Source organism: Xyrauchen texanus, chromosome 35 (genome assembly GCF_025860055.1).
Source record: "Xyrauchen texanus isolate HMW12.3.18 chromosome 35, RBS_HiC_50CHRs, whole genome shotgun sequence".
Classification (NCBI taxonomy): Eukaryota; Metazoa; Chordata; class Actinopteri; order Cypriniformes; family Catostomidae; genus Xyrauchen; species Xyrauchen texanus.
Window position 1 is genome coordinate 11,231,521 of NC_068310.1, and position 24,681 is coordinate 11,256,201.

General features: G+C 37.7%; 1 protein-coding gene across 4 annotated transcripts in view; it reads right to left on the reverse strand.

Moving 5' to 3' along the window:
- LOC127628832 (uridine-cytidine kinase-like 1) overlaps positions 1 to 24,681 on the reverse strand; it is a 43,873-nt gene that overhangs the window by 14,393 nt on the left and 4,799 nt on the right. Inside the window, exons 1-8 of one of the 4 annotated variants that reach the window (XM_052105753.1) lie at positions 17,764 to 17,992; positions 13,289 to 13,482; positions 13,097 to 13,203; positions 9,641 to 9,811; positions 6,017 to 6,088; positions 5,708 to 5,897; positions 5,329 to 5,390; positions 4,421 to 4,437 (exon numbers count right to left, since the gene is read on the reverse strand). In XM_052105753.1, coding sequence (XP_051961713.1) covers positions 4,421 to 4,437; positions 5,329 to 5,390; positions 5,708 to 5,897; positions 6,017 to 6,088; positions 9,641 to 9,811; positions 13,097 to 13,203; positions 13,289 to 13,482; positions 17,764 to 17,831 — 881 coding nt within the window. In that variant the 5' untranslated portion in view covers positions 17,832 to 17,992. Of the gene's footprint in view, positions 1 to 4,420; positions 4,438 to 5,328; positions 5,391 to 5,707; positions 5,898 to 6,016; positions 6,089 to 9,640; positions 9,812 to 13,096; positions 13,204 to 13,288; positions 13,483 to 17,763; positions 17,993 to 24,681 lie in introns of those variants that run through there. The other 3 variants (XM_052105751.1, XM_052105752.1, XM_052105750.1) reach the window with 3 other exon arrangements.

The window sequence follows — 24,681 nt, forward strand, 5'->3', positions numbered from 1 at the left end:
GCACCCATTCACTTGCATTGTATGGACCAAAAGAGCGGAGATATTCTTCTAACAATCTTAATTTTTGTTCTGCAAAAGAAAGAAAGTCATATACATCCGGGATGGCATAAGGGTGAATAATTGATGAGAGAATATACATTTTTATATTGTGAATTATTCTCTTAAAGCCTGATGTGGCCCCTGTACCAAACAAATGCTCTACCGCCTCTATTGTGCGGGACATGACGCACCAAGTGAACCTGCTTTTTTTGTGTTTTTTTTTTTGCATTCCTTGCATTGTTTTGAACATGTTTTATGCGCAACAATAACTCTCAGTCAGCATTAAGGAAAATTTAGACAATGCACAAACATTTTAATGACATTTTTTTCATACATTATGATATATAAAATATCCAAAAAATAAATAATTTTTTTCCATCAGATTAATGTAGTGTTCACAGTATCATAGATAAGTGATGTATTTTAAAAGCTGTCAGTTCCAAACACCTATAAAATACCTATATTATTTATTATTTCTGGCAAACAGCTATAAAAGGGAATGTAAATTACAGTGTGTGTAACATTACTTAATTACATGAATAACTACCTGTACATACTTACATTTTTAAATTGTAGCACACAGTTTTTATTATAAAGGGGAATAGATTTCTGAACTCAGTACTCAATATTCACTACTCATGAGTACTTTTAAATGAGCTACTCTTTTACTCTTGAGTAGTTTACAGGACAGGTACTTTAACTCTACTCAAAATTTTTTTTATGAAGTAACAGTACTTTTACTTAAGTATTATTTTTCAGTAATTTTTCCACCCCTGGTAAATTATGACAGCATTTTCATACTTTAAGCCTTAAATGCAAGGTCTGAAAAACACATGCAAAAACTGAAAAAAATAATAATTATAATTCTGATTTATTTTGTGTCAAACACGTTAGTTGGGTGTCAGTCCTGCTGTAGCTGCCATCCTCTCAAACAGTGACACAAAGGTCTGTCTACATCCTGTGTCGGGGGCAGTACTTCCTCATGTTTCTTTCTCTCTTTCGCTCTCTCGCTCTCTCTCTTCCTCTCCCTCTTTCTCTTACACTCTCTTGCTCATGTGCTACTGTCTCTAGCCCAACGGAAAAATGAAACTCTTTATAGTAGACAAAGGAAATTTGACTGCATGCAAATCTGTGTGTTTAACCATAACTTCAGAGACAACCATGAGAGCGAAAGAGAGGGAGAGAGTTAAGAAATAAAGAAAAAGCAGAAGTACGAGAAAGCGAGGTCAAGGAGGAAGGCAGAAGAGTATTTTTAGACACAGAATGCAGGGGTAGCGTCAGTTGTAAAACACTGAGGTATGGAAACACATATGTCATCTGCCTCCCTCCTGACTGAAGCACATTGCTTGAATCTTCCTTTATTAACTCATATCAAAACACAATGATACTGCAGGTCACTACTGGATTAATCAGTGCTGGTTTCTTTCAAACATTGTAGCTTTGAATATTATACAGTACATGTACATTTGTATAATTCTTATAATAGAGTATATAACGGCGTGTCGCCAATGAGCATTCGACAACACTGCCGTAAAACTGCTGGTCGTAATGCTTGAGATGGCAATTTTTGAATTTAGAAAACAAAACCAACTCATGTTGATGGTTACAGCATGAGACGGAGATCGTTGATTAAAAGGCTTCAATTTGGGTCTGTTAAGATTTGGTTTATAGCAAAACACATTTATGGATTCATTTTTATTATTGTTTTATGGTGCTTTTTGAGGTTTATTTTGTTTTTTGTTGTATTCTGAAAACTAAAATTTTAGTCTTGGTTAAAGTGATATAATCCTTTAAAACGTTGTGTAGGGCAGCAGAACTCACACAGAACTGAATGAAACCATTAAAATGTCATATTATAATGTCAACTGCCTTAAATAAATGTGATGGCATTTATCTAATCTCACTGATTATAAATTAAATGTAATTAACTGATTAATTCTATGAATCATTCAATATGAATCTATACAAACAGGACACAGAAACATTTGTATGTTTCTAGAGCTGTTAATATGTTAAAGGATGACGTTTAGATGCTGTCAATATGTCAATATTGTACATTGAATGTACGTTAGCTAGAACAAAATGTTACGCAAGAATACATTTGAATTCTCATGAGATCACGTTGAACATGCACTAAAGGAGCATCGCTGCTTATTGTATTTATTTACCAAAAAAAGATCAACCTAACCCTAACCTTCCTCTACAAAAAATATACATGGTTTCACTACAGTATCACCACGGTATTTCATAGTAACCACACAATACAAAATGGCTGCTACATTAACAGCATATTACTGTAGTAAAACCATGGTTTACTGCATTAAAGGGATAGTTCACCCAAAAATGAAAATTCTATCATGACCCTCCCTCATGCCATCCCAGATGTCTATGACTTTCTTTCATCTGCTGAACACAAATTAAGATTTTTAGGAGAATAATTCAGCTCTGTATTTCCATTCAGTGCAAGTGGATGGGTGACAAAATGTTGAAGTTCCAAACATGAAGGCATCATAAAAGTAATCCATAAGACTGGTTTACTCCATGTCTTCAGAAGTGATATGATATTTGTGGGTTAAGTCCTTGTAAAGGGATTCATGGACAGGAGGAGGCGAGAACCGGCTTGACAATATAAATACATTTAATGAAGAAGTAAACCAAAAGACACAAACACGCATGACTGTCAGCTGCCCGTAAACATTCTCTATCTGTCGTACCGCCATCAGCAGTTGGCCTTTATCCCTCTCGGAGGCTTAATTAGCCTGATAAAGAACCGGGTGTGTATAATCACGACCCGGCCCCACCCTTCGCCCTGTCACATTCCTCCCTCGTTCTCTTAGGCTGGGGAGCCCCCGGCACGACGTACAACCCCCCCCCCCCTTTCCTTGGGGGAGGGTGTGCCGCATCTGCCGGCAGGTCATCCCCGCCTTCATGAATCTGGGAGGGGACAGGGGGAGGGAAACAAAAATAATTAAAATATGGGGGGGTACTTCCTATAACAGTGTAGTATCCTCTAAAAAAAACAGTAAAATTGAAAAGAGAGGGAAAAGGCCAACGCGGAGGGCAGTGAGAGAGAAAGAGATGAAAAAAAAAAAAACACTTAAGCACCAGTTCTCCGATACGCCATAGCTTGGTTCTCGGCCACTCCTCCACCCTCTAACGGACGGCAGCCACGCATCCCTGGGCGGATCAGAGGCAGTCCTCCAGCCCCTGGTGGACGGAACGCCCTGTCGTGTTTTCGGGGAACAGACGGGGTCTCCCCCGCCACTCAGACCTCGGTGCATTTCAGCGGCTGGTAGGGGACTCCTCCGCCCCTGGCAGCGGCCCTGACTGCTCCAGGCGGTCTGTTAGGAGCCCCTTCTTCACTGGCGGTCGGCAGCTGTTCCTCCACTTCCAGGCGGCCGGGCTCCTCTGTCCCCCAGTAGATGGCTGCTCTGTTGGGCTGGATGGTAGTGGCAAGAACTAAACTACGCTTAATTAGCATAAGGGAACGGGTGTGTATAATCACAACCCGGCCCCACCCTCTGCCCTGTCACAGTCCTTTTTTACTAGAAATTCTTCTCCCTTCAATCTTCATTTGTGTTCTGCAGAAGAAAGTCATACACATCTGGGATGGCGTGAGAGTGAGTAAATGATGAGAGAATTTTCATTTTTGAGTGAAGTATCAAATGAATGGCAATTAAAAAACACACACACACAAACACACACACACACACACACACACACACACACACACACTGTATTACAATAAATAAAAGGCCTAAAAGTATTTGATTGAAACATTGACAATACAGCAAAACTGCTAAAAAAAAAAAAAAAAAAGATTTGAATTAACTGCATCCTATGCACCTGAATTACTATATTACATGTTTGGAATTGAGAATCAATTAACTATCATTACTGATAATTACTGAACACGTTATAGTCATGAGAATAAAAAACTAATTTCACAATGCAAACACTGACAAACAGGCCTCATTTTCATTATGCAAAATATATATTTGTATTTATTCATTAAATTTGTTTTATTTATGGGGTGAAATATGATCCTAGATATGCTAATGTGATATTCACTGATTTATTTACTAAATTATAAAATAAAATAAAAATCACTAGTGCCCAATGATACGGTCAACGTAAACGTATGTTGCCATCTTTTGGTTAATACAGGAAGCGCAGCAGTGCTCAGTACAAGGCAGACATCAACATGCTGTAAAGCGTATAGTGAGATGCTGGAAGATGTTGTCCCTATGGACTGATAAAAGGACTCATTATTTCTGAATCAAATTGTCAGAAATGACCCCAGAAGGGGGGAAATTTCGGCCTGGGAGGGTTGTGGAGGCACTGACAGGAAGTGAGAGGGTGATGAGCAGTTCTACTCTACCTGACGCTGAGTTCACGCTGTGGCACCGGCGGCGAGGGGAGGAGAAAAGGATGAGTGCAATGAGGAAGCAACACCAAACAAAATGTGTCACACCAGAATTATAAAAACATCATTAGCTGTTCAGTACTGCAGTCAGAGCTCCAAAAGCACATGACAGTCAAATATTAGTTCACTACAAAGCATTCCCATCTCCAAAATGCACTAAAGTGTTAATAAAACTGCTTTTCATGAGTTCCACACACTCTTCTTTATTTATAATTTCCTTAAAGGTGAAATTTGTCATTTCTTCAACACAATACTTCCACAATCTACCATTGGTCAGTCAAACAGATGGTCTCGCCCATGGTTGAGCGAATATAGATACGTCAGGCTGGTCGGACATTCAAACAACCCAAAAAATGTTGAATAGCACCACAGAATCAGTGTTAACACTTTTGGGAAAAATACCTACGAATGGCTTACTTAAGGTTCTCTATCGATCTGAGAAAGGAGAAATATTTTAACGTAGAAAAAAATGACACACATCACCTTTAATAAGAGATCAATACAATATTTAATAAATATAATGCACTCTGTGTACTGCTGTGTCACAAAGGCTTGATTTGCGAATACTTTTCACAAATAATAAGAATATTTTCATTGTTGTGTCAATGTAATTGCTGTAATGGTAAAAACAACTGTGACACTGTAAAACAAGGATACGCAAGTGATTGGTGGGAGCTTTAGTCTTTTAATCACAAGTGGGCGATATCAAACACCTGAAATTTATAGTAACCAGAACTGTTGTAAAATGAGAATTTAGGTTGGGACTGTCCTCTATCCAGATAATCGTAACTTTCATTGCCTATACTGTATTGTTTATGTCAAAATATACATTTGAATATTCTCACAATGTCAGTTGTCCTTACCTCCTCCAGCTGACTGTGTACATGCTGCACTATGAGATCAATGGCCACCATGTTGCCGCCACCTACAGGAAACAAAGGTTTGAAATAGTACTTTTTACAGTATGTAACTGTGCACAAAATACACTAAATATGACCTTAACATTTACTTTCATTTACTGACTGCCAAAAGGTAGATTTTTTTCACAAAACAAATTGGAAAATTATTGTATTTATTGCTGATAAAACTAGACATATCTCGCTGCTGTAAATGAGAAACAGTGTGACATCAAGTGACAATGTTGCATACTTGCAAGTGTATGTAGTGTACAGTATATACTACACATTCTGTTAGTATTCCATTTTAAACATACACAAAGAGATGTATGGACACTCTACTCACCACGAGGCACCACAATATCTGCCAGTCTCATGGTGGGCTCAATGTATTGTTCAAAAGCTGGCTTCACAAATTTGTTGTACTGTTTGATCACTCCCTCAATGTCCCGGCCTCGCTCTGTGATGTCCCTTCTGAGTCTCCGTACCAGCCGGATATCAGAATCAGTGTCCACAAAGATTTTCATGTCCAACAGCTGAATTAAAGACAGATGAACAGGTCATTGAGTTGGTGACAAAAATAAACAGATAAAAGACAGTGAGACATCTAATATCCACACACACATTATTTTGTTTTAATTTTATTTATTTTTACCTTCAGAAGCTCAATATCAGCAAAGGACATGATTCCCTCAAATATAATGACACTGGCTCCATAGACTGTTTTCTACAGTGAGATAAACACATCAACAGAATTATAATTCTGCAGCAAAATATTAATTCTTTGTATATTAGCTGTGTGCGTGAAGACAGTTTCAAAACGTAACAAATTATTAATTTAACATAGTAAATACTACATAATCTATAACGTTGTGAACAATGTTTAGCAATGGCACTAACCCAACACATTTTTTTATGTTGCACTGTATTGCACACGAGTGGAGACCTTATTCACAGAGGTACCATCTATGAAAATAAGACTGTGAGGGACAGATGCATATTCTCTTTAATGGGCTGTACTGCAGTTAAGTTGTGTCTTCACGGTAAATTGCTAACAAGTTTGTGAAATCCATACTGTAAAGTGAATAAACAATGACCTCATCGATTTCCCTTTTCAATATAACTAATCTAACTTTAACCCTGTCCCTGACGACCATATCACATCTGTTTGCTGTTAGCCAGCTATATACCATAATTTCAGAACTATTGAGCGCACCCGAATATAAGCCGCACCCACTGATTTTTAAATAAAATATTATTTTGAACATAAATAAGCCGCACCTGTCTATAAGCCGCAGGTGCCTACCGGTACATTGAAACAAATTAACTTTACTCAGGCTTTAACAAAACACGGCTTGTAACAAAAATAAATAGGCTTTAACGAAACACGGTGTGGCAGCGGGGGCGTGGTCAAGCGCCCGTCCGGGAGAGAAAAGCGGTAAGGGCGCTTACACCTGAGCTAAATTATGTCTAACACCGGTGTCTAATTTCAGTAAGCATGGGGAGAGCGGCATAAAAAGGCAGCAGCCACAGAGCTGAGAGAGTGACACACGTCAGTCTAGTGTTGGCGCATAGAAGAATTGAGAAACTTTATAAAATTGATTGTAAACATTGCTGTGGCCATTAACTTTTTGCACTGAGTCAATTCCTCACGCTGCTGTTTCAAACGTCTTATCATCGACTCATTAAGACCAAGCTCCCGTGCAACAGCCAGATCAAATCGCCTTCAGCTTGAAAGCAGCATCATATGCGTTTCTCCATGTCTTTGCCATGATGAGGGTGACAAAATTACTACCGTAATCAGAATGATGGGAAGTTTGAGCGCGCTCGATTTAATCTAAACAGTAAACAAAAAAAGTTGTTTTGACCTTAACCCGTTCGGCAATTTCATTGGTCTAATGAAAGCTTCACGCCGCCAAAAAACTGAGCACGTCACAGAATGTTTATATATATATATATATATATATATATATATATATATATATATATATATATATATATAAAACATTTGAAAGCGGGAAAAATCCATATATTAGCCGCGTCATTGTATAAGCCACGAGGTTCAAAGCGTGGGAAAAAAGTTGCGGCTTATAGTCCGGAAATTATGGTAGTTTGTCAGTGCAGTCAGTAACACTGCAGATTGAAAGGTAAGCAGAGCATCATTTTGAAGCTCAGCAGACAACGAAGCGGTGATTGATTGTGTCTGTTGAATGTTGATTTGACGTTATGTTGTTATCTAGTTGGTGAGATGCAATGCTGGAAAGTAAATAAACAAAGTGCATCTTTTACTCTCCGTGACAAAGAGCTTATAGCTAACTAGCTAACCACGTAGCTACTTTCATACCTTGTCAGCTGAGTGGAAGCTAACGTGTAAGTATGTATTCACCAAACTGTTTTGTTAAGGATTTGCAGTTTGTCACCCCCTTCAACTGAACAATTCCAGTCATTGCATTTACAAAATGTAATTTTTAAAATTTTCCCCTGAACTTGTATAGCAGAATACAGTGTAATACCGCTACTTATCTCAACTAGGCAGGTGTAAATGCTTCTTGCTTTTCAACCTACCCCTAATTGACTGGCAGTATTAAAATAGCATTTGACTGATACTAAACATACAGAACTGGTTTTATTTAGATATCATTTTAATTTATTCTTTATGTAAATGGTCAGCAACTGACTGATACTGAACATACAGTACTGATGTTTATTTAGCTATTTATTGAATTTGTATTCTTTATTTTCTCAGTGTTCATTTATAGAATTAGTTGACACTGTATAATAATAATGTCAAATATTCGTTTAAGAAAGCAGCCTTCCGAGTACCTTTGCATTGTCATATCAGTGCACAATCCACATAGAAAAGGCCAGCCCTCCTCCTCGTAGTCACATATACATTTCCAATAATGAAGTATTGCTGGTTTACATTATCAACCACTGCTTTGCTACTTCCAAACTTGTTTAATAACGAAGTTGCACAAGAATACATACAAGCTTCAAGTCTAATGATGCTGTAACCCTAAGTGAGATCCTCATTGTGCTTACGTAAGAAAAATAACACACCAACTTTATGGAAGTAAATTCATGACTTAAGTCCTTGAACCATAAAAGCATGTTGAATTGCTCTAATCGAAAAAATAAATGCATTGTATTATCAGTGCTTGCATTTACGATGCATTTTGGGAGGCAGAAATTTAACACTGTTGTATTTTTAAGCATTGAATATTTCAAATCAGGAAAATGATGGAGTGCGTACTCCGGGTAGGTAAGGAGGTATTGCCCCAAGTGAAGGAGTTTAAAGTACCTCAGGGTCTTGTTCACGAGTGAGGGAACAATGGAGCGGGAGGTTGGCTGGAGAATCGGGGCAGCAGGGGCGTTATTGCACTCGCTCTATTGCACAGTTATCACGAAAAGAGAGCGGAGCCGGAAGGCAAAGCTTAACAATTTAAAAAAACAAACTAATCAAAATGTACACGGCTGTTCTCTCTACCTGTAATTTTGGTCTTCAGGAGTCAACACCCGATTGCATTGCACCACCTACAGGTGAGAACTAATGCCATCAGTTGGAGATGCCATTGGTGCATCGGTACTCTGCTGCTTTTCCTGCAATTCCCGGATGTAAAAGGTTGAATTTCCGACCAAATTTTAACCAATGAATTTGAGGAAGCAAATTTTGTTAAGCGAAATAGAACGGACTGAATTTTACCTGTCGAAAAATCTAGATTGTATTTTCAAATGAACTGAATATTTTGGAAATGAGCTTAGGAAGGTGAATATTTATTGTTGAAATTTTAATAATGAAATTAGTTTTGAAATGATTTCAAATGAAATATTCAATGCTTAAAAATAAAACAATGTTATATTTCAGCCTCCCAAAAGGAAGCACTGTAAATGCAAGCACTGTAAATTCAAAAGATTTTAATGCAAATGCAATAATTTTTCAATTAGAGCAATTCAACATGCTTTTATGATTCAAAGACCTTTGTCATGAATTTGCTTCAATACAACTTTATCATGCAATATTTAAAAGTTGTATAAATAAAAATATTGTAGACCTAAATAGATTTTTTGCTCTAATTAGTTCTAAAGATCTCCAATTTTTCTACTAGTTAAGAGTCTAGAAGCAAGTATATGTGCACATTTTACATAAATTGTTGCCAATTACTTTTTCAAAGGGTTTCTTGACTATAACTAAAATTAGGAGTAGCTTGTACCTCGGCAAGCTGAAGTTTCAAAGTAGCTTACCAAATTTAGATAATCTCCATGCGGTATGTGCACTCACCCATTCTTTCTGTCGTCCATGTGTAGTGAAGTCGTACACTGGGATCTTCACACTTTTGCCCTGTTTGAGCTTGCGGAGTGTGTGCACCAGGAGGCTGAAATCAAAGGCGTCTGGATGGTCAAAGTTGTAATCATTATTAGCGGCCAGGAGCTGCTGTTCGGCCGTCAGGACCTGCAGGAAAGGGGTCACCACAGACGAGTCCAAGGTTACACCTCAGATTTCAGTACAGCTCAAAAGTCAGCAAATGGTGAAGATCAAATGGTAAATATCAAGGCTGATTACCAGTATCTTTGAACCCCACAAGGAGAGATTGATGAGCTACCACTATGGTGTCCTTAAGCAAATACTTCTCCAGGTTGCGCCTATAACTTAAGATATTCCACCAGCACCAAACAGGTGGTGATAAATAAAGAATGCAGTTTACGGTTTATTTGCCAATACAATTTTGTCTATTTTATTTGTTAAAGGTGAAGTGTGTTATTTTCTTACATGTTAAAATACACTCTCCTATCATGACCAAATACAGAGATGACTAGATGCCTTTCGTAGATTGATTCGCCGAAATTCAAGTTATTTCATCAAGTAATCAAGTAACACATACGGTTTATGTCTTGTGGTTATACTTTTGAAACAGTGAGCATTTTAACATTCAAGAATTGGCCCCATTCACTTCCATTGTGTCACACTGTAACCCTGATTTTTGCTTTGCTTTTTTGTTCTTAAGAAAAGGAGGGACTAGTCAAAATAACTTTTTGTGGTAATCACCATTATGTCACAAATGCTGTTGATTGAGCTTAACTTGTATTGAACATGGAATATTTAAATGGTGATTTTAGACCCCGTATAAAGCCGTAAACCATGGTAAAATCTAGGTCACATTCAGCCTTGAGTGGCTTTATCCATCAACATTAGCATAATAAAAACACCAATTTACAATACTTTTATTAAGACTAATAATCTCAATAACTCTTCAGCCAAATACAAAAGTTAATTGGTCTATAGAGGATAAAACAATGGGTGGATTTACAGAATTGGCCCATTAAATGTAGATTTCAATTGGGTCAAAAGTGAGCATTACTATCCATTATTTAAACTTTGTTATACAAGTGCAATCATTTTGGACAAACTATCCCTTTCACTACTTCAGACTTCATGGAGGTAGAGAATTTATTCTATGTGGAGTGTTTTTAAAGTTACGATTTCAATGTTTTTCCCACCCTGCATGCAGAAAGGATGACATACTAATGAGCAAATAAATTATGCGATTTCACAGCCTGCCTCTCATTGGGGACATAGCTAATGTCAGCTGAACTAAATTTAGGAGGAACATTTCACACACAGGTACATGTACGTAAACACACTCAACCACACATACACAGGCCCATTTACTCATCTATTCTTTCGTTTACTTTCTCTTTTTCTTGCAAAATACATTGCATTTCAATTTAATCTGACTGCTCTTCAGATATGCAAGAACAGCTGGTAAACTCTGTAAACAATCATTAAACTAGTCTAAAATAACCACTCTGAGTGACAGCGTTGTCTCTCTAAAGACTAAACACAGAGTTAAGGGTCAGTTACTTGTCTAACATGACATGGGATGCCGGTTTAATCCAGCTCACTCAAACATTGTAAAGGCATGATCTTTTATTGCTTTTGTACTGTACATGATTGTAAATATGGTTTAGTTGCTTAGCCCATCTGAGATGTTCCTCTTTCTGGTGTGTGTGTGTGTGTCTGGAGCAGTGGCCTCTTCCTTGCAGAACAGCCTATCAGGCTATGTCGACATAGGACTCATTTTACTGTGAATATAGATGCTTGTCTACCTGTTTCCTCCAGCATATTCACAAGGTCCTTTGCTGTTTTTCTGGGATTGATTTGCACTTTTCACACCAAACTACATTCATCTCTAGGAGACAGAATGTGTCTCCTTCCTGAGCGGTATGATGGCTGTGTGGTCCCATGGTGTTTATACTTGCGTACTATTGTTTGTACAGGTGAACGTGGTACCTTCAGACATTTGGAAATTGCTCCCAAGGATGAACCAGACTTGTGGAAGTCCACAATTTTTTTCTGAGGTCTTGGCTGATTTCTTTGGAGTTTTCCATGATGTCAAGCAAAAAGGCACAGAGTTTGAAGGTACATACACAGGTGACTCCAATTAGCCTATCAGAAGATAATTGGCTAATTGCCTAAAGGCTTGACATAATTTTCTGAAATTTTCCAAGCTGCTTTTGTGTATGTAAACTTCTCACCCACTGTAATTGTGATATAGTCAAATAAAAGTGAAACAATCTGTCTGGAAAAATGACTTGTCATGCACAAAGTAGATGTCCTAAACGACTTGCCAAAACTATAGTTTGGGAATATTAAATCTACCATTTACACAGTACAGGTTTGCCAAGAATGCAGTTGTGAGACCTAAAAATGTAAGGGTGTCAGTTTGATTATAGAATGCGGTTGTCACTCTTGTAAATAACCGAACTGTGTGTGAACGTAACCGTATTAACCACTCAGAACAGGACAGACAAGTGTATTCTGCTGCTGTGTGAATGTGGCCAATATATACTCAAAAGGAACCTGCCAAATACATTTATGAAAAAGTGAAGACTGAGTCCACACAGTGAATTTAGGCTAATACATTTTACTGACTGAATGTGTCTTATTGCCTTAAATGGAATATAATGTAGGTTTCTTGCAAATTGTTTTTAAAATTGTAAGTTAATTAAAAAATGACATTGGGTTCGGCATTAAATATTAAATTATTATAAATATTAACTTTTTAATTTTAACAAATCATTTTGTGCAAGCTTGTGCACACACTTAATCTTTGAGTTGGATGAGTCTAAGCATTTACATTTATTTATTTAGTCTATTAAGATTTCATAGAGGTTATAGGATTATATTTAAATATTCTAATTAAAAATGACAAAAACTCTGCAGCAAATGGTTTGTCTTTAATTACATGTTGTCATTTATACAACCATAGAGTACGATACAGATTTAAGTTTCACAATACTTCACTACGGACCCATCTCTTGCTCAAACATGGCAAAAAGACTTGCAGTTCAGTAAGTGACAGAGTAAGTGTACTCTGTCAAAAGAAAGAAAGAGCAGTTCAGTAACTAAAAAAAACACAAAAAATTGGTTATTGGATTGGTTTGAATCAGTCAGATGAATGCTGATGAGAACTGAATGAACTCACTGGATCGAGCAGATAGGTTACATCAATATCTAGATTCAGTAACCTCTCAGATGAATGCTTAATGAAAACAAGGTTTGGGTCAGAGGATCTAATTTATGGACTGGGCTTGGCTCACTTCATGCGTATGCAGACATCTACAGCCACCTTGCAGCGGTGACTGATCAAATACTCTGCAGCTCCAGCGTGTAAGCCAACAAGGACACGTATGATCAGCTAACAATGACATGACATAGTCATTTTCAGAAACTCACCTTGTAAAAGGAATCAATGGATAGAAGAACAACCCAAGGAACATCTAAAGCCTCGATAATCTTGCGGGCGACAGTCGTTTTGCCTGAGGCACTGCCACCGCAAAGACCTAAGTTTAAAAAGAGACATGAAGATGTGGTGAATGTGATATCATAGGGTCTAGCAGAGAATTTTGAGCACTTTAATATACTCACCAATAACAAAAGCTTCTTTGGACTGGGTCCCGTGTTCATTGTACCATGGTGGGCGTCCGGCTGTGTAGATGGTCCTCTTACTGGTCCTCAGCAGTGGAGGTTCTGATTTACACTGGCTGGTGGTTCGTTTTCGCGATGACAGGGTGGTGTTGACCGAGGGGAGGAGCCTGTCCAGAGAGCCTTCCCCACTCCCACTATTAAAATTAAGAAAAGTTGTTATTTCCTGTGTAACTTCTGACTTGTAGAATAATTCTGACTTTAAGAATATCTCTGTATTTTGCGGTGTTCAGCTTTCCTTCAACCCTGACCAGTCCCCCAGTCCCTGCCCCTGAAAAACACCCACACAAAATGACGCTACTACCACCATGCTTCACTAAGCAGTGCCTGGTTTCCTCCATACATGACTCTAGGAATTGAGGCCAAACTTTTCAATCTTCGTTTCATCAGACCAGAGACCAGATTTTGTTTCTCAGTGTCTGAGAGTACTTTAGGTGCTTTTTGGCAAATTCCAAGCATGTCTTCAAATGTCTTGCACTGAGGAGAGGCTTCCGTCTGGCCACTCTGCCATAAAGCCCAGATCGGTGAACTGTTGCAGTGATGACTGTCCTTCTGCAAGTTTCTCCAATCTCCACACATGATCTCTGAGCTCAACCAGAGTGACCAACAGGTTCTTGGTCACCTCTCTTACAAAGGCCAATCCCCGATTGCTCAGTTAGCTAGCTTTAGGAAGAGTCCTGGTTGTTCCAAACTTCTTCCATTTAAGAATTATGGAGGCCACTGTGCTCTTGGGAACCATCAATGCAGCAGAATCTTTTTTGTAGCCTTCCCAAGATCTGTGCCTTGACACAATCCTGTCTCTGAACCCTTCAGAGGCAGTTTCTTTGACTGCATAGCTTGGTTTATACTCTGAAATGCATTTTCAGCTGTGAGACCTTATATAGTCAGGTGTGAGTCTTTCCAAATCAAGTCAATCAATTTTATTTGCCACAGGTGGACATCAGTCTAAGTGAAGAAAAATCTCAAAGATGATCCAGAGAAATGGGATGCACCTTAGTTCAATTTCAAGGGTCATAGCAAAGGGTTGGAATACTTATGTCAATGTGATATTTTAGTATTTTCTAGTTAAAAATCTAGTTTTAGCTTTGTCATTGTGGGGTATGGAGTGCTGATTTATGTTTTTTCTTACTACAGCGTTTAACATAAGGCTGCAACATAACAAAATGTGGGGGGAAAAAAATTAAGGGCTCAGGATACTTTCTGAATGCACTGTATATCATGACGATGATATTAAGTTTCAATCAACAGAGATTTTGCTATATTGTATGGCAGGTCAATTTATCATTTAATGTTCCCAACATTACTCATCATAATTGCATTTTTACTAGTCAGAACTTCAATTAAAGCGCCCTCTAACAGAATTTTTACTCATAAAAATTACAGAGCTCTACAAATGAATTACAGCACTCTTCGATTGGATTCATACTAGTAAGTATATTGAATTACAAAACACAACAATTGCTTTTAAACTAGTAAGATTTGAATTAAAATTGAATTTTAAATAAATTTAGAGCTTGTGCTTCAGAATTGAAAAATCTGTATCAATACCAAGTAACTGCCCATTTGCCCGACCAAAGAAAGACAGGGCGATTGTTTGAGATAACAGTGTATATAAGCAATAATTATTTTTGCAAATTCTATTTGGTGGTGCAGAAAATACTAGGGCTGCCCCCGACCAAAGATTTTCCTATTCGACTACTGTAGTAGTCGTAAGTTTAAGCAATTAGTCGACTAGTTGTTGCATGTTTATGATATTAAATTAACTACTTTATTTTTGGGGGCATCATGAAATGGGTTGAGTCCAGGGCTGAGAAAGAATGTTATAAGTAACATTGCTAACACTGTTCTACATTACAGAGAAACACTAAACCGTAATAATGAGTCTTTAAAATATACATTTTACAAGCGCATGCACAAAGCGAGCAGCAGCAACACCGGCAGAAGCAGTAGTGATTCTAAATGTGTTAGAAAATCCAGCAATGTATACATACAATGTATTGTTTACTACCATATTATTGATCATAAGTCAATCATTGGCATATAGTTCACAGCAATCCATTTCACAAGTGAATTTGTCAATCAGTTGGAGATTTATTATGAGGGCTTGTTTAAGGACTGTCAATTTACACCTGCATCAGACATTTTTATTTTTTATTTTTATTAATGCTTACAAAACTTTTACATCTAGAGCCAAGAGGTATATTAAAACAAACAACAACAAAAACGAAAATAAATAAATATATATCAATCAAAAATATCAAATTGTTTACATATTTCAATACACTTTACAGCTTTCTTGTTACTAAAATTGGAAATTGTTCTTAGGTATTGTTGAACCTCTGAATTAAAAATGTAAACTAGTGGTTTATAACCACCATAATTACATTTATGAATACTAAACTTTGCCAACAAATCCAGAACATTAATCAAATAATATTCCTTATGAAGAGACATGTCATAGCTAAAAAAAAAACGAAACATTTTCAAAACAAAGTTGAAAGCTGGGAATAATATGATCTCTAACAATCTTGCAGAAATCAGACCAAAAACAAGTCGAGTGGGGACAACTCCAAAATAAATGAAAACATGTTTCCGCCTGCAGACCACAAAATGTACAGAATATATCGACATCACAATTAAATCTCTCTACAAGAAAATAATTAGTGAGGTAGTACTTACAAATAAGTTTGAAGGACATTTCTTTGATTTTATTCGTGATTAAATATTTATGGGTAACTTCCAAATTTTGCACCATCTCAATCCAGCCACACCCTGCATCAGACATGCTTGTGTAGCGTCTCGGGTGCGTTGCATCATAAACATAAAATGTTTAGGTCACTGTGTCGACTTAAATATAGTTTAATACTCAATCTTTAAACACATCTTGAGATCCCTTAGTTCGCTTTTGCGCTCCTTCTAAACACATCTTTGTGTTGTTGCTGCTGAAGGATGTTTTCTTCACTGTATAAACTGCGCGTTGCTCAAACAGCTGAAATTTCACGTATTGCCCTCTGGATTAAACAGGCGGTACTACAAGCTTGCATTTCTCAGAATTCTTCCTTATTATGGTCTGGGGGAAGTGCGATTATTTATTGTAATATTATCACAATAGATATTTTTTGTAAAATTAAAAATCGCACTGAATTAACGTGTTAAATCGAAGCCCTAATAAAAACATGAGCAGTTTGGCTTTCTCAGACTGTATGAAGTTGTTAACATTAGCTGCCTTGCCAGATAAGGCTACGCCAATCACCGTGGTCCGGGACCAGACACCAATGTTGTATTCCAATATTCCATCCAGACCTCAAGCTTTCATGACGATGGTTGCGCCTTCTCATCGTCTCTAGTAAGGAGCATGAAAAAAACAAAAGTGCTATGTAAACCAGCCTTTAGACCAAAACACTTGTTTCCTAAAAAAAAATAAGGGACTGGGTAGCTCAGAGAAATGCAAGCTTGTAGTACCACCTGAAGTAGATGTTGAATATAAACACTTGACACATAATAGTTATGTTTTTATTGAGAAAAACAAGCATATCCACATGCTTGTAAACTATACTCATTTATACAAACCAGTTTAAATGACTGAATGTCCCTTACCTCAGCTAGAATATTATTTTTCAGATGCCATGTTTGTTGTTTAAAAAAGCATTGCAGGGATTATGTTGCTACAGGGGCGCTGCTTTCTGTCGAGATGCACATATACGAGAGTAACGTGTACACCGCTTATCCATTTTACATTTAAATATGAACCCAGCTTTCTCACAGTAACCCACATTCTTGCAATAACCCGCTTTTTTGGTGTCCATCTGAACGTACTGACAGAACCGTTTGCTCATCAAGTGTGATCAACTTGTGTCCATACTCAACATGCATCTCACTGTATATATGGCCGGCAAAGCAAAACTTTCAAAAACGACTCATGCACATCCCTACTGTTAAGGTACCGGTATCATTCCTTACGATTTCCATACCTACATTTCTTGATATTGTTTAGTCTTTTTTGGAGTTCGACAGTACATGGTTCCCATCCTCTTACATTGTAGAGAAAAGAGCAGCTCAGACATTCTGCTAAACATCTCCTCTGATGTTCCACGAAATAAAGTCATACTTGCTTTGGAACATTAATGATGAGAGGACATTAACTCAAGGGTAAACTATTCCTTTGCATGAATAATTAGCATATTTATTTATTCACTGAAACGCAATTGTGAAAATGCAGCAAGTGGAGAGGACAGAGTGTCCTGTCAGTAGCAGCTGCGTATACCACAAAAACTCATGCAAGACTGCAGCCAGATAGCCCAATTAAAAAAAATAACTAAAAGTGTGTCCAAGACACCGGAGGACCGAGGAGAGAGCCAGAAAGTGACAGACACCATGACTAGAATAACAAAAAGAAGAATCGAAGATAAAAGTCTTACCTGTCATCTGACCTAAGATCCCAGCAGCCTGATATCCAGGCTCCTGAATATGCTGGGAGAGTGTTCATGATGGGTGAACAGAGTAAAGAGAGATCAACGCTAATATAACTGCTGGGACATACACATATACTGGCACAAAGAGCACCTGCTCACTGGCAAGCAGAGCAAGGCGAAAGATGTCGAGAGAGAGGGAGAAACGAAAACGAAACTCTGCTATGGTCTGTTTTGTTTTCCCATTCACTAGCGTTTGTGGGTTGTACCATTCAAGAGAAACGTTTTAGCACTAAAACACTCCCCAAAGCACTACTTTGAGCCCTGCCAAGAAATGTAAGATGACATAAGCTTTTTATGTTTGGCAGGTGGTATTTATAGCAGCAGCTTGGAAACACACACAGAGCACACGCCTCCCTCCGCTGGCCTCTTATGGGGTAATTCGTAACACTCGGTGTCGCAATAGAGCGCTGATGGAGACTGTTACTGCCTCAATAGAAAGAGAAACAAGTGAAAGGGAGAGAGAAAAATAGGGAAAGTGCAGAGATGTGACTTTGAATTGTGTTTCCAAGCTCGGAACATAAACAAATGAGGTTGCTCGGTCAGGCGGGGAGTGGTGGAAGTGACAACAGGTGTGAAGAGAGAGAGGAAGATAAAGAGACAGGGACATGAGGTCTGTGTGTGCCCAACATTACACCCAAGGGCTGTGCCTTAAGTATCAACATCACCACGGGACACCACAAAAACATCATGATGAAACTCTGATCTCAAAGACAGCATCACAGCCGGCACTGGGCTTAAATGTAACATCACATCAGGGCTACAGACTGCAACTACAATGGTCACAAATGGTCATCAAAAATAATTGATTGCGACAATCATTTAAAATGTAGTCGCCATTGGCAACAGTCGGGTTGTGTGGGTTAATATGCGGTTTCGTCAGATATCATCTTGTGAGTTATTGAATTTATTTTTAGAATGCTCACCACCAGTGTCGAGCCTCACAGGTGTGTGAATGTGAGTTCACACTCACATTCACACACACCAATGGTGGCAGAGCTGCCATGCAAGGCACTAGCCTGCCATTGGGAGCAACTTGGGATTCAGTGTCTTGCCCAAGGACACTTCGGCATGTGGGCCGGGAATCAAACCACCAACCCTGCGATTAGCTGCTGACCCGCTGTACCACCTGAACCACAGCCGCGCCTTAGTGTTTAAAATTGACTTAGAATGTCTAAAAATGTCATTATTTCCTTAATATTACAGGGATTTGTCTTAATTTAGACAAATCCTAAATTAATAAAATCCCAGATGCAGTTTCTTGTCTAAAATAATCAGAAAAATTAAATCTGATTTGGTGCTGTGTAGCGGAGCGGGGCCGGGCTGGAATGTCGCACGCCCGGTCCCCAATCGGCCTGATGGGATAGAGGGATAAAGGCGGCCGGTGATGACGGTTCGAGAGAGAGACAATTACGGGCATGTCAATCATGTGTGTGTGTTTATGTTTTGGTTTAAGTTTTCATTCAATTATTATTTATACTGACAAGCCGGTTCTCGCCTCCTCCTTGCCCATCTTAACCCCTTTACAGGTGCATAACTCATGACCTTTAAGTATAAACAAGCTTGAAACAAACTGAAGACTCTTATTTTGAAATGACATTTATAAAAATAAAAAAAAACACACCTATCAGCAACTATGGCCATACATTTTTGCAAAATCTATATTTCCAAAAAGCAACTATTGGCACCGATATATCGGTCAACCTCTAATCAATGCATCACAAAATGCATCAAAATCAGGTCAATGCATTGTGATTCACAGGAAAAAAATCAAAATAAAATAACTTTAGTAATCTTTTCTGATAATATTTTAATTCCAAATGTATTGTGTTCATATCTTCAAAAGACAACAGAGAGCCACAGTGTCTGACCACTTTTCAGCCGTATTTGTTTTTGTAAAGTAATTTTGCCATTCATTTCTTCCATTATAAAAAGGTTCTAAGCCATGAACCAAACCAACCAGCTCTGAAGTGAACCAAAACATTACAAACTTTGATTTGAAGCAGAGAAGTATACAATTGTATAAAAAGGCAAAAAGGTACACAACTGTGTACTTACAGTATAATTTAAGTGAGGGGTCCCTGCAGAGCTCTTTTTGTGCCATTTATTTGAAGCAATTCTCTAATTGGTGGATTTTTTCCCTTAGGATCATGGGTAGTGTACTACTTCACCAGAAATTCTGCTATTAAATACAATTCTTTAAAGGGTCATGAAACCCCAAAACACATTTGAGCTATTAACATATGTACAGGTTGCACATGACTGGAAACAAAGATAGCAATCATTGTTATTGTTAAGGGGAAAATGGTTATTTTTTCATTTTATTTAGCTATTTTGTTCTATTTCAAAAGGAAAGTTGAAGCAATGTCACAAAATTAGGTATATGCGTAAACTCAAAGTTATGATCGGAAGGACAGTACACAAGTACATCTCCAGATTCTACGCATTGCTCAACATTATTCATGAGAAGGAATGCTTCCATCAATGACAGCACTGCCTCAAGCATGACATTAACCTTTACATTTATTCATTTGAGTTCTCATGTTACAGCCACAGCAGAGAATTAAAACTCTTGGACGTAATCGCTGTTCCCCAGGTGAGAAACTTCAACAGCACTCTGGAAACAGACATGAGGACTTCTACACTAAACACCATTGTCAGATCTAAATCACTCCATAACATGACCAGAGCGAGCAGTTCTTGGATGCAGTGTTGTGATGGTTGCTCTCCAAACATGCGGTTTATGAATGAGGGCTATTACGAGCACTAATTCCATCGCTTCTTCTCTGTGTCGAATAATGGAGACAAGATTGAAATCACACGTTAGAATGGACCACAGTCCACTTCATAACTGCACAGAAGAGAGCATGTTTGTTGGCCAGCCGCTGTTGCGCTTCAAACATGACAAGGACATGACAATGGGGGCCTGGGTAACTCGGTGGTAAAGACACTGGCTACCAACCCTGGAGTTTGCGAGTTCGAATCCAGCCAGGTCTCCTAAGCAACCAAACTGGCCCGGTTGCTAAGGAGGGTAGTGTCACACGAGGTAGCCTCCTTGCGATCGCTATAATGTGGTTCGCTCTCGGTGAGGCACGTGGTGAGTTGTGTGTAAATGCCACGGTGGATGGCATTGGCCTTCACATGCACCATGTCTCCGTGGTAACGTGCTCAACGAGCCAAAATAATGCATGGATTGACATCTCATACACGGAGGCAACTGCTATTCGTCCTCCGCCACCCGGATTGAAGCTATTGAGTCACTACGCTACCACGAGGACTTGGGAAATTGGACATTTCAAATAGGGAGAAAAAAAGAGAGAGAAAAAAAATTATGAAAGGAAAATGAGAGGACAATGATGAAAACCAAAAACTCAAATTCATGTCAACTTTATTTTCTACTTAAGTTTCCAGAATTAACGGCCATTGTTTACCAGTGTTACATCATTATGACGATGGAGATAATATACTGGATATCTTTCCACAGACAAGGTGACAAAACAAAACAAACACATTCGATAAGAACACACGTTTGGCAGCATTTTTTGGGAACAAAATCATTTTTGGGTTTACTTATTATGATGATTATTATAATTATCTTTACATTTATAATTGTCTTTAGTTCTTAAATTGTATCCTAGTAATGTTCACCTGTTACCACATACTGATACTTGCGTGATGGCAAATGGATTCGTTGGAGATAATGTTGTAAATGTTTGGATTTGGGGAGATGGTTATATAAAATATTTTTTTATCACTTTGTTATTTGTATTGCTTTTTCGTTTTGTTTAAAGAACAATTTGAATTTAGAAATGTCTTTTGTTCAAGTTTTTCATGTTTCAATAAATTAATTTAATTTCTAAAGCAAAATTATTCGCCGACCTTGGGGATTGACCATATAATCAGATATTGATATTTTAAAAGAGATTATCATTAAAAACTTTTTATATATATTGCCCAGCCCAAAAGGGATGTAAAATTTGTCATGAAAATCTTTTTATGGAGACCCGCAAAAACATGTGTACTCAATTCCATATTGCAACATGTTACCTATTAATATTTGCATATTTGTTTGTTTATGATTAGTCTATGGGCAATATCAACATTGCATTTTATTGATAAACTTCGTAAAATAGTTCAGGGGTATCTCCAGAGAGAAACTTTTGAAAATGTAAAAGTCTGAATGGACCATTTTTCTATTTTCATTAACGTGAGAAAGGCTATGCTACAAACTAGTAATTGTTTTGTCTTTCATCCTTGTCAGAAATTATGAAATCTGAATAATTTCACAAAATTAAAACAAATAACTTTTTTGTTTTTTATTAAAGGCTTGGAACATGCTGATTAATAAAACCAAATTTAGAAAGAAAAAAACGTTATGGTCTAAAGGCGCTCTGGAAACACGCACCTCATGTTTACTCACATGTGGGGAAAAGAGGAAGTGGGTGCGGACCGGGACAGGGCATCATTGAAGCGTGTTTCAGTGCTTGAAAAATATTCAAGAATCAATATACAAGAATCCGGAACGCGGTAACCTGCATAGCGTGGGCGATAGCAACTTCATACAGTCGGAGGCTGCGTTTCCACTGACGCAGAAGAAATCAGCACAAAGCCACTCCCAACGCTAGAGAACAACTTGCCCCGCGCTGCTGTCAATTTTACAATCCACCTCACGAGCTTGAAGCTCTGCTTCCATAGGAAGGAAATGAAAGAGCCAGTGGAAACATATGGTAAGAAAGACAAACTGCTAGCGTTTTTAGCAACACGCATGTCTAGATGTAGAACACAGACTAAATATCGAAAATTACTCAAAAGCTTATCATCGATATCATGGAGTTTTTTTATCGCGATAAATATTTATATTGTTTTATCGCCCAGCCCTATGTCATTGTAATCATGTATGGCATCATTTTAATAGAAATTGCAATTTATTGATGACCTAAACCAAATAGTTCATAGTTTTGTGAACATTCAGAATAAGAAACATTGCACACAAAATATATGCTAATTAGTGCCCAACAGATATAATCGGCCGATATTAGACTTTCACTGATATATCGGTATCGGCGTAAATGTTTTTCGATATGCGCAGATATGAAAACTTTTTTTCAGAACATATAATGCAGAAAACGATGCTTTAGAATTGGTGTCATTATGTAGTTTGTCCAGCAAAGAGCACTCCGACTCCATTGTTTACAGAGCTGACTCTGAACTGACGATGGGTTTGCAGACAGGGCGGAGTTACGCGGTGCAGAGTTTAGCGGTAAGTTGCTAACTAGTTAATAAAACATCAGAGCATCTTTTTGCAGCTCAGCAGAAAATGGTGCAGTGGTGGATTGTGTCTGTTAAGTGTTGATTTCACATCATGTTGTAGTTGGTGAGACGCAATGCTGGTCCATCTTTTACTCTCCATGACAACAAGCTTATAGCTAACTAGTTAATCACGTAGATACTTTCATTGCTTGTCAGCTGAGTGGAAGCTAATGTGTAAACATGAATTCACCAAACTGATGTTTTCAGGATTCACAGTTTGGTGCCTTCAACTGAACAATTCCAGTCATTGCTTTTACAAAATGTAATATTTAAAAGTTTCCCCTGAACTTGTATAGGTGTAACACAGTTGCTGCCGTTTATCTTGACTGAGCAGTTGTAAATACTTCTTGTTTTACAACCTACCCCTGGCTCTAATGCAGTCCGATTGAGACTCTAATAAATCTAATACTTGATGCACACAAAAAAAAGAAAAAGAATATATGAGACGCTGACTTCATCAAAACAGTTGTGAAATCAATTATGATGCTCCACATGTTCAACACCAAAAAAGTGGTCTAATGTTCGCCCCTAGTCAGCGTCCACTATAAAATTAATTATATTATTATTTAGCCCTTAATACTATTTGGGCAAAACAGAGAGAATACATTAAACACAACATGTGAAACATCCTCTCTTCTGTTCTTGCTTGTTTATTGAATCCAATTGATCCTTGAACAACAAATAAATTTTTTTAAAAAATAATCAAGCTACACAAGCCACACATGAATTCTTGCTTCAAAACTGTCACTTTTTTTTTCCCCAGACAAAGGGAACGAGACATTGCGTTTATTAACGCATATGGGGAGTGGCTTCATACACGACCAATTTGAAACCTCTCTACAATAACGGCAACATTCTAATATTGGCAATGGTGTTTGAGTCCCACCTGTTTTGACGCAAAATTGACCGCTATAAAAACAGGTGCGTAGACAGCATTTCCTCAGAATTTCTGACTGAGAACAAGGAGCGCATCACTCGTGCCTCAAGAACTCGGGGTCATGTAGTGCAGCTAGCGTTCACAATGTCTCGTTCCCTTAGCCTAAGGGAATCAAGGTCACGTACGTAACAGAGACGTTCCCTTATGAATCAGTCCACATGACATTCCGTTTATTAACACATATGGGGAACAGAATCCCATCACGCCGCACTACATGACATAACGTCCCAGAGAGGAAACTTTATAATAAAATGCTTGTGACTTTATGGAATTATAACAGGCCGAAAAAAAAATTTAATACCCATTTTAAACATTTTTATATATATATATATAAAATTGTATTAATATTAAACATTTTAATTAATTTATTTAATGAATCTGAATTGAAAAACTAAAAATCAATAAAATGATCACACACCAAAATTGGACAGAAAATATATTATAACAATATTAATTACATTATTCTTTAACTATCAAATTTAACAGATATATATATATATTTTTTTATCAATTATCCAATAAATGCAATGTTCTAGAAAACTCTAATGATATGCAAAACAGTAATGACTTAGCAGCTCTATGCTAGCATCTTGCAAATACAAAAATTGTAATACGCTACA